Source organism: Sturnus vulgaris, chromosome 4 (genome assembly GCF_052056855.1).
Source record: "Sturnus vulgaris isolate bStuVul1 chromosome 4, bStuVul1.hap1, whole genome shotgun sequence".
NCBI lineage: Eukaryota > Metazoa > Chordata > Aves > Passeriformes > Sturnidae > Sturnus > Sturnus vulgaris.
In genome coordinates this window covers 61,407,874-61,418,905 of record NC_142246.1, presented here as the reverse complement: position 1 = coordinate 61,418,905, position 11,032 = coordinate 61,407,874, and the positions used below count along the sequence as shown (strand labels likewise).

The 11,032-nt window shown below is 41.5% G+C and overlaps 1 protein-coding gene across 1 annotated transcript; it reads right to left on the bottom strand.

Annotated features, from left to right (window-relative positions):
- Nucleotides 1-635: 635 nt before the first annotated feature.
- Nucleotides 636-10,257, bottom strand: TMEM184C (transmembrane protein 184C). Its single transcript, XM_014880604.2, has 10 exons — nucleotides 9,881-10,257; nucleotides 7,983-8,113; nucleotides 7,849-7,885; nucleotides 6,915-7,120; nucleotides 5,955-6,029; nucleotides 5,093-5,186; nucleotides 4,057-4,169; nucleotides 3,487-3,586; nucleotides 2,859-3,030; nucleotides 636-2,438 (listed from the first exon to the last, which is right to left on the bottom strand). Exons 1-10 carry the CDS (start codon nucleotides 9,995-9,997, stop codon nucleotides 2,146-2,148), a joined length of 1,338 nt encoding a protein of 445 aa, XP_014736090.2. The 5' UTR covers nucleotides 9,998-10,257; the 3' UTR covers nucleotides 636-2,145.
- Between the last annotated feature and the right edge of the window lie 775 nt (nucleotides 10,258-11,032).

Sequence of the window (11,032 nt, the reverse complement as noted above, 5' to 3'; positions counted from 1 at the left end):
ATAATTTTTCTCCCAGGAAAAAACAAACAAGCAGGAATATTATATAGAGCAAATAGAATAACTGAATAATAATAAAATAACTTAGTAGCTTTCAAGAAATACTCTGAAAGAAGTAACCAAGACACTTAAATAGCTGTTTTCCTATCAAGGTCCCCTCTGAACCATACTTTTACACCCAAAAGACATAACTTCAAGTATGAAAAAAAAATTCCTCAGGGTGAGGTTTTTGAAGAGCTAGAGCACAGTAGCTACTCTGCTTGCAGCAGCCCTGCTCCCTCAGATATTGGTCCTACCCCTGCCCCTTTCTACCTGTATTCATGCAGGAAATCAGGTTATAGTGGCTGCTGTGGGCACTGAGGTCCCAATGCAGTGTGAACCTGTACAAGTCGTTTCCTTTTAGAGCAAAGCTATGACATGCATAAAGTGATACCTGGGATCAAGCATGGATTAGAAGATTCTGATTCTTCATAAGCCCAAACAAGAATTCCCTTTACAGTACAAGCCACGAAATACTGAAAGCACAAATTCTTGCATTAGTTCTACTTAAGATCCTTTTCTTCCAAGAGGACACTTGTAGTCATGTGTCATTCACACTCTTAAATTACTGTAGCAGTAAATCAAATTAAAAGAAGGTGTACAGTTTAAATAAAATCTTTATTTGCTTATTTACAACCAAGGCAATGAGTTGGCAAATTGAAAATCATGATTTTCACTTTCTCACTAACTTCAGATACAGCAAGTACATACTCAGCTATAAAATATGCAGCCTAGTGAGTAAGGCGCAATATTTACATCACACTAGTACTGCAAAAAAAGCACTTAAGATGAATTTACTGACAGCCAGAAGTTAAACATTTATCCTGGAAATGCTAACAATGCTGAAAAAGAAACCTAAGATCTTGTCGTTTAAAAAGTAGTGCTCTACTGGTTTGGGGTTTTTTTTGTCAGATTGCAAACATGCAATAATAGTAAAAATCTGATAATGGGATAAAAACAGTACCTCTCTGACATTGTCAGTTTTTGCAAAGTAATATTTTTATACAAGTGTACTGCTTCTTGGGCTGAAATCTAGTCCTAGTAACTCCAGTAGTAGACTAGCTACAAAGCTTTACCTCAGCAAAGGTCTTCTCCGGGGGAAAAAACAGCCATTACATTTGAATCCAGGCTATACTAGAAGCATAATACAATCACACACAGACACAAATTTAAGAACACAAATTACTACAGACACAAGATATCCTGCTTTAACAGCTTAAAAAAAACTTAAGTGTTAAAGAACTTATTGCAGCCCAAAATAAAGAAATCAGTTTTGTTTTCTACTTCCTTTTCAATATCCTTCATTCCCCCTCCATGTATTTTAATGTAGTAACCGTTATTCTTATTTTAGAAGGCTAGGGAAAAGAATAGTCAAGGTAAAGTATTAATCCAAAACTTACCATCCTGGCTGTCTCTTCTGGATATAAAAGACTTACAAACTATGATCCTCAAGGACAACAGATACACCAACCATATGATCTGGGCATGGACTTTGAGAGCAAGGCCTGCAGGGAATGTTTTCTTTGTAGAGGTTCTTTACTATGCATCTTCATGAAGGGATTTGATTTAACTATGTAGGAATGGGAAGAAGGTGGCATCTGTACAGAAGCTATAATTTCATCCCACACTCCATTCAGCACTGGGTATGGAAGATAACCATCATTAAGACAAACCAAGTTAACACAAACAGTTTTTGCTACTGCTCTCCTTAAATTACATTCTTGAAATTAGGCTTTCCCATTGCTAGTAGTACTTGCACTTCATTTTTATATGAGCAGAGGGTTTTTTTCAAATGTTTCTTTTGCACTAATGAAATCCAGTGTAATTTTGATATGATGTGGAAGCATTTAGCAGTTTAAGGAGATGATGCTTAAATTTATGCAGAAACCTTTACAGTGTGTGTGTTTCATATCCATGGGGTACTCACAGATGCTCACATCCATTGCAGATTCTGGATTCAGATGTCAGTTACAGCCATACCATATCCTCTTCCTGTCCATGCAGCAGCTTTCCCAGGCTTTTCAACTTTCATCCTTAATAGTACATGTTAACAGGACACATGAGGCAAGTACATGATGATTCCTTGACACATTGAAAGAAAAGGCGAGTTTAACTTTTGTCCAAAGCTTTCTCTGCTAAGTTGTTCTCTAGTTCAGGTGATTCCTCAGCATCCTGACTGGCAGAAGGGTTAAAAAGCCCATCGACTGCAGGGGCTGTGGTCGGTGTTGTGAGAGGGGTCACAGTGTGTCCAAACCCCTGATAGTGACCCATGGGTGAAGATGGCATTGAAGAAGCATCAGAAATTGGGTCTTGAGTAGATGAAGACAGTAAACTGGTATGCTCATTTTGTTCATGATCCTCAGCAAAAAACATTTTCCTTGGCTGGCCCAAAACTGTCCTCCCTAGAATTATGCAAAATGAAAAGATTTTTTAATCCTTCCAACACCAGTCTTTGAACACATCAACTCTAAAACAGCCATGTTAAATTAGAAGGTGAGTGTTTTGTATTGGTTTTACAGGGGTATTGTTAGTTTTAATAAAGGAAAGTATGTCTTTCCATTTAAGAGAAAAACAAAGTACATTCCTTTACTTACCTACCTTTTATCTTTTTAAAAGAAAAATTAAAAACTAGACTCTAAATCAGTCAGGAATTCTGGAAAGAAAAAAGTGCCATATAAACCGTTAAATCCTCTAGGGATGCAGCTGCCACTGATTTGGTAATAGAATTTCTCAGGCTACTGTAAAGGTAAGCAATTGTGTGACACGAAGTTGGAAATACAGATGCTGTTGACAGATTGTACACATCTTGTCTGTTAACTTACCCACATTTCGAACCTGTTCAGAGATATCTGCCCTTAGATCAGAAATATCCCACATTGCAAGGAAGGAGTCAAAGCATGAGCCTTCTTCAGCTTCTTGAACGTAAGGTTTATAGGAAAAACTGTAGTGATGTGCAATAGCAGCCAGAAACATCTCCACACAAATGATAAAATCCTGCAATGACAGAGACATTGACTTAATCATTCATAAATGGAGAAAAATAGTTCTGGGTTATTTCTACAACTGAAAGGGTGCGATTGCCCTGAGATACTGACATCAGCTACTTTTCCACCCGGATATTCTTGGCAGCTTTCAGAGAGCCATACATACAGGACTTGGACTTAAACAGGTAATTTAACAAGCAGCAACTCTACAATGAATACCTGCAAGAAGAAATGCAAGGCTATCCAGACATATTTCACTGGAGCACATTCCTTCTGCCCAATACATGGCTATAGAAGTGTTGAGCATAAAATTCACATGGGCTCACTGGCTGAAACTTAGTCAAGCTTAAAATAAATCATTACTAATCAAGCCTGTCTTAATTACAGTATGATAATATTTTCTTGAGATCAGGTATGTCATCTTACATATAACCATTCCTCCCCAGAAATGGCCATCTGCTCCTACCTGTAATCCTGTAGCCACAGCTTCCACACTTTGCCAGTCCCAGGTGTGTTTCTCAGAAATAACACCAACTTTCACCAGCAATGCAATGAGCACAGCCTGCCTATAAAGATGAATTATTATAGGAAGTATTTGTATTATAATTGTAACAGTAGTGCCAAAAATCTGCAAGCAAATCTGGTCATACGTATACACGGAGGAAGAATCTTTACAAAAACCTTTTCTGTTTATATACTTAAGATTTTAAGAGGAGGAAACAAATTTGACAAGAGATGTCATTCATCCCTGACCCTTAAGGCCAACAGAATGAAAAGAGAACCAAAGCAGAGCTTATTGTTCCAGTCAGTCATTAGAACAAGTTGCTTCTCTTTCGGGATGTTGCTGTAGCTCAGAGAGTAATGCTCTGATAGTCAAATACACTCCCTCATTAGCAGCTAAGTGTGAGCAATGCTCAAACAGCAATTTTTATTTCACTTACAGTAACTTACTTTGAAAAAGTAAAATTTTTTACTTCTAAAAGAAAAACTGTTTTGAAATAACTGCAAGAAGTAATAAGTAAAAAAATCCACTTACCAGAAAGAAACAAAAACTACCATCTTCACACAAAGGAACTTTCCAACAGGCTGGATAGGATTCAGTTCCTCTCGCAGTACTTTATAAAACAGCACCAGACAATACATGGCAAACTGACAAGGAAAAGGAAATTAATGAAAGCTTTCAAATCCTTGCTATTTTGTGAGGGAGTTACGTTACACCATCTCTACAGTTAAAGTATGTATCGTACTATGATACAATCTTAAAATGCTATCTGTTTTTTTAAAAAAGAGACTTTGGTTTTATGGAATCTTTGCCTTTCTGTTTTCAAGCACTTCTTTTTTTTTTTCATTCCTGAAATTCCAGTCATTTCAACCAGGACGTAGACTGGGACTGTTGTCACAGCAGAAAGCAATTACAGCTCCTTCAGTGACAGTCACCCATCAAACACAGTAAGAGGAGGACAGAATTTCCAAATTATCCCAGTTGTTATATTGTTCTGACTCCTGCTGTTGTTGCCAAGAGAAGTAAAACCAATCCATGGACTCCAAAATGAAACTCTCAATTTTAGGGGCTGACATCTTACCCTGACATTATCTGACAGCTGACCCAATGAGAAAAGGTCTTGGGCAGGACCAACTCTCAGCACTGCACACACCATTTTCATTTTTTCCTGTGAATGTTATCAACATTTTAAACACAGAATTTTTAACATTTATTCTTTGTATGAGTGCTGGGAGGAAGCTGTAGGGGCAGGTGGAGTTACCTCTTCCCAGAGAGGGGCAAGTCTGCAGCTCTAATGCCTGGGCCATACCACCTCACCCATCAAATAATCTGGGGTAGAAAGGTGTTTGCTTTAAGGAGCTTCATAGTAAAAGTAATAAAAGTTTTAGATTATCTAGTTTTCCAGTGTTTTTCATACTTAGTATTTAACAGACAGCAATTTTTACAATGGAAAATATTCAACCTGTAAGAATTACCAGACATTAACACAATCACTGCCAGCAGTTCACATAGAAGATTCACATAATACTGATGAATTCAAAGAGCAGAAAGATGTACTGTTGATACTCACTAGTTGTGACATGTTGTTGAGTATAACCAGGTAAGTCCATGCATTGTTGAAGCTGAAGTTTCCTTCATCATACACTCCCACTAGTTCACAAATTCTGGAAGAATTTTTAGAATTAATCACTAGAGAGTAACAGATCACTTCCCTCAAGTGCTACAGCTTCACTGTATCCATCCACCCTTAGAATTCAAAACCTCTTCTGGTACTCAAATATGGGCACTGGGGGCCTGCACAAGAGTCAGTTTCCAGCAGCTCAAATATATATGTAAATATAAAAAATATAATAATATTTATATGGATATTCATTGTGAGTAGCGACTTTTTCCACAGTCCACAGAATTAACAGTAATGACCATCAATGCAAAACTCATGAAATTAAGCTTTCAGCATCATCATGCATGAGTGCCAACTGTCACAGGCTGTATGATATGTACATACATATGTATGATAGGCACATAGTCAAACTTGTCAGATGCAGAATTTAAAACAATTTTAAAAGTTACATGAGACCTGCCTTTAAAAATACTCAATTGTTGAAGTAAATTAAAAACGGGAGGAGGAAAAAAAAAATCTAAAAACTAAGAGATCATAAAAATGCATTTCCCACCCCAACAGTATTTCACATTATATCCTACTGATTATGGAAGCTGGCATTAAGTATTTATGATTTCCATTCTGCAAATAGTAATTTGCTATAGAGAAGTCATAAAGAAATCATAGGTTGATTCAAATTGTTGGAACTCATTTAGCATGTAACACAAGTCTGCTTTCAAACTGCCTTGATCCAATACAAAGGGCATGAAAATTCTTTCCAGTGTAACTCATATCCTGAAGATCAATATTAATTATTTATCACTGTACTTACAAAGCAATAATGGTAGTAAATGGTCTGACAACAGTGTACTGCAAAACACCCAGTTTACATCTAAATAATAAAACTCTGAAAGAGAAACACAAAATTCATTGTACAAGGACTTAAATGCAATTCACTTAAGGAAGATTCCTATTCTCAGTAGATTTACTAAGGTAAATTTTAATTTTATGGTAACTTCAACTTCTGCATCCAGGACTTCAGATGTTACAGCCTACAGTGTGTATACACAAAATACACAGAACAGCTGGGTTTTTACAGACACATTACAGGAAATACTCAATGATTCACTTATTTTAGCCATGAAAAGCTTCTGGCTGGGCTAAACAAAGAGAATGCAATTTTTGCTGTTTTTGAAGATTAAGAAAAACTATTAATCTAAATGTAAGAAACTTAAAAATCATGATAATTGCACTAAACATTTAAGAGAACCAAAGCTCTCTGCCCACTATGGCAAACTGTAAAAATAAGCACTGACCATTGAAGCCCACCTTTCCCTCCCCTCACCCCAAACAGCTTTATCAAAATCTCTAAAGAGAGAGAGAGATTTTTTCAGTTTAAGTACTCAGAAATAAACAGTTTAGGTGCACAAGGCTTTTCACCCTTCACCTGAAGTAAAAACAAAAGGCTACCTAGTCTACTCCCAATTCCACATGAAGTTTGTGGCAAATATTTTATGATAGCAAAAGAAGCAGATTGCAGGAGACAAATAAGGAAATTTCCTTCCTTCCCCTGAATCAATCAATGCATGTTAGTAACTAAGTCACAGGATGTTTTATAGCTTGACTGTCACTTGTCCACAGCTGCTTTCAGCAGAGGTTCACAGCTGATCAAACACATACAAACCATAAACTGACTCTGTCAAGCAGCAAAAGTTAAGCTGCTAAATATGAAAACAAAACGTTTGGATCTGCCTAAACAGCTTAAAGCTTGAAGATGCCATAATATACTCACTCTCCCATAGCCCACGACGGACAGCAACAGAGAGGGGGCAGATGCCTCTGCTGATCTTTCGCTTCTATTATTAACACGAGGTTTGGGTACCGGTTGGTTAAGTAATTTGAAAGAAAAACCATAAAGTTATAGATGACATAAGCTTCATAGCATTCTCGACATGTATCCACATATATTGCAATCTTGGGGTATTTCAAAGCTATCCACTGCAAGAAGAGAGGTACACAAAAGGTTACGTGCGAGAAAGACAAAAGGGATTCACACGACAACACTGGTTCAGCAAACTCTTGAGCCAGCAGGCACTGATCACACAGGGCTGGGAGCACTGGGCTAACGGGAGGGCAAAGCTACAGCTACAAAATAGCACACACAGAACTTCAGATTCCACCACTGTAGTAGCCAACTCTTTTGAGTTTCAGACCAAAAACGGATTTTTTAGTTTTAGTGAAACTCTGGTTATGGATCAGCTGTCAGAGCTCTCAGTTTCTAAGTATCACACTGCTGTTACACTCTGCAAAGGATATAATCCTTTGTCCCCCGAACCAAAAACGAATCATTTTAGCACCAAGCATAACTCAGGAAAGAATTCTAGTAGTAAACTAACTTGGCTAGGGAAGGTACAGCACTGAATTTTGAGTCAGTACTTGGATCAGTCCAGTTTCTGCCTCTGTTATTAAGATGGAAGGGGAAAAGCCAGGCTTCTGTCTCCACATCCATCGTAAAGGATACTCAAGGACAGGCTTAAGAAAGGTTATCAAAAGCAACCCCACATATCCAGAAGAATGTGGTATGAACTATGTTCCATAAACAGGAATGCCCAGAAGTTTCCAGGACTAGCCCTCCCCATGCAGCAGAGTTTCTGCCGTGACTGTTTTCCCTCCCTCCCACAACAAACAGAATTTGGTTGAGCTGGTAACAGCAAGAGAACACTTACACTGTCTAAACTGTAAATCGGCACCATCCACAGAATCCTGTTACAACAACAAAAGAACATTTTATATTACTAAAAGGATTTTTAGTCTGAATTAAATCCTATATTTGTAGCATAGGTAAAACGTGAAATATTACCTTATTATTGGTTTCTGTAATTCAGGTTGAGTATAATGGACTAAGTGTTGTAGTATCCCCCAGAGAGATATTGGTATAGTCATTAGCAGAAATATCCCAGCGATAAACCATGCCTTGGTATGAATTCCAACCTTGCAAGATCAAAGTTTCAGTCTTAATACTTTCACGTATTTACAAGTAAACAAAATATTCCACAAAAAAAAGAGTAATGCCCAGTACTTAATTTACTGAAACCCACAACAGATTCCTTGCTTTGTGTGTGGAACTTATCTTGATTCAGTGCTGCATTATGAAGTTTCTGAAAACCTGTGGATTTGAAGACTTTTTAGCTTTAAAATCAAGTTCCAAGTAGAAATCAGTTCGTTTTCATTTAACAAACTGAAACAGACATGCATGTAGATACATAAAACCACAACGCCTGCTAAAACACAGGGCTGAAATTTTAAATCAAAGCTTTCTGGAAAACAACTAATAACCCTAAGTACCAAAACCTGAGAAACATAAGAGACTCTTCTCAGTTTCCTTTGATGAGAATCTTTTCTCTGATCCCCTATTTTACATCAACATCCCATGTGTCCTGTTGTTTTCTAGTTTTACTTCTGATCAGTTTCTCTACAAGTATCAGACTTAATGGTATAAACATCTATTATGCTGAACATGCATTATGCATCAGAAGAGGAATTCAAACCTGAAAATTTTAAACACATTCAAGACAGATCTTACTGTCATTAAGTCCTGAAAATTATACCCTGAAAAAGCATACCTCCAGGGGCACAGGCCTGTGCCACATTGAACAATACATGCATTTTAAGGTTAAAATTTTACTTCTTGTTAGAGAAGTGATGCAATCATATGTGTGTGTCACATATGTGGTGTTCACACACCACAGTTATGGTACTACCAGCATGAAAGAAGAGCTTCTCTATCTGTAGAGATGCTCTGCTAGATTCTCCCAAAACCGACAGAAATACCTTTATGAATGCCAGCATTGGTACTAAGTTTCAAAATCTAAGTTCTGGGATGAACTTATGGAGAGAGCCAGACTCTACTTGGTGGTGCTGGACAATTAGGACCAGAGGCAATGGGCAGAAACTGATACACAGGAAGTTCCACCTGAATATGAGGAAGAACTTCTTTACTGTGCAGTGATCACACACTGGAACAGATTGTGCAGAGAGGGTGTGGAGTCTCCTCTGCTGGAGATATTCCAGAACCATCTGGACACAATCCAGTGCCATGTGCTCTGGGGTGACCCTGCTTGAACAGGGAGGTTGGACCAGGTGACCCAGTGTGGTCCCCTCCAACCTGACCTATTTTGTCATTCTCTGACTCCCGGCTGACTCGAATTTCTTCAGTATTGTACAACTGTTCAAACACCAACTATTATGGAAAAAGAAGGGGAAGAAACACTGTCCTGTTCCTTCGAAGTTCACTAGGGCTTTAGCAGCAGGACAAATGTGTATAGCACCACCATGGCACTTCTCCAGCCTCTCCTTTCAGGGAATGGGTCAGGTCGGAGGGGACCAGCCTGGGTCACCTGGTCCAACCTCCCTGCTCAAGCAGGGTCACCCCAGAGCACATGGCACTGGATTGTGTCCAGATGGTTCTGGAATATCTCCAGCAGAGGAGACTCCACACCCTCTCTGCACAATCTGTTCCAGTGTGTGATCACTGCACAGTAAAGAAGTTCTTCCTCATATTCAGGTGGAACTTCCTGTGTATCAGTTTCTGCCCATTGCCTCTGGTCCTAATTGTCCAGCACCACCGAGCACAGCCTGGTTCATTCTCCTGGCACCCTTGATTTCGATACTTTTATACACTGATGAGGTAACACATTTCCCCGCCGCAGCCCTGCCGGGGCCGAGCCCGCTGCCGGCGCCCCCGGCCGCGCCCCTCACCTCCAGCTTCTGCAGCTCCCACACGCAGAGCGGCACCACCACCAGCAGCCCCACGATGTAGAGCAGCACCACGAGCGGCCGGATCCATCGCCGCCAGTTCCCGCATGTGCACGGCATGGCCGCGGCGCCGCCGCCGGCGCTCCTCGCACCGACCTCAGCGGGCCGGCAGCCCCTGCGGAGTGCGCATCACCGGCGAGGCCGCCGCCTCAGCTCCGGTGCTCGGCTCCGTATCCCGGCCAAGCAAATGCGTACCTCGGCTCGGCTCCGTATCCCGGCTCGGCCCCGTCCCGCCCCGGCGCTCCCAGTCCAACCCAACCCAGCCCAGCCCAGCCCAGCCCTGCCCCGCTCACGCCCCCGCGGCGCTTCCGCCAAGCGCCGCTTCCGGCTGCCCCGCCCCGCCCTGCCGGCCTCTCTGATTGGTTTCGCGCCCTGCCCATCACCGCTGCCCCGCCCATCGGGGACTGCCGGGGGAACTGCGCGGCCCCCCCCCAGCTCCGGGAGGGTTGGTGTATTCCATCCCCCCCCCCCCCGCCGCCGGCAGTGGGCTGGGCCGTGTTCCCGGAGCGGCTGGAGTTGAGGGAACGGGAGCCGGGGAATGTGCGGGAATGGCAGCGGTGCCGGTACAGCGGAGCCGCTGCTCTGACTGCGCTGCTCAGCACGGCCTCTGCCCTCAAACACCTCCCCTGAGAGCCGCCCGGGGTGGGGGGTGAGCAGTGCCCTGCAGAGCCGCCCCTCAGAGTGCCAGGAGAGGAGTGCGACGTAGCCGAGACGTGGAGACTCCAGCGGGCGCACCAATAATGCAAAATAGGTGTTAAACTTCCACTGTTTGTTGAGCGTTTGTTTTCGTGTTTTGGAAGTGCCGTGTAAAAGCTGCTAAATTGCCAGCCGAGCCCGTAGTAGTCAGTGGCAAACACAGGCCCTCAGGTGAGGAGCTGAGTTAGGACCGCAGATGATAACTCTGCCAAATGTCCAAGGAACTGCAGCTCCAGATCCTTGCGAGATTTTACTTTGAGGCGTCACTAAAACGTGCTGGATGAACCCCCATGAATGAAGAGGTACTAAGGAGCAGGATGCGGTATTTCTGTGGAAAAGCTGTGATTGACATGCAAGAGAAGCGGTCTGTTTCCCCAGCGTTGTGTGGGTTGTCAGTGA

Bases quoted from the DNA above. Each gene is read 5' to 3' on its own strand.
- TMEM184C (XM_014880604.2), bottom strand. From the start codon at position 9,997: ATGCCGTGCACATGCGGGAACTGGCGGCGATGGATCCGGCCGCTCGTG. The intron at 5,187-5,954 runs GTAAGTACAGTG...AAATTCTTCCAG, and splicing joins TTTACTACCATTATTGCTTT to AATTTGTGAACTAGTGGGAG. The intron at 2,439-2,858 runs GTAAGTTAACAG...GCATAATTCTAG, and splicing joins TGAACAGGTTCGAAATGTGG to GGAGGACAGTTTTGGGCCAG.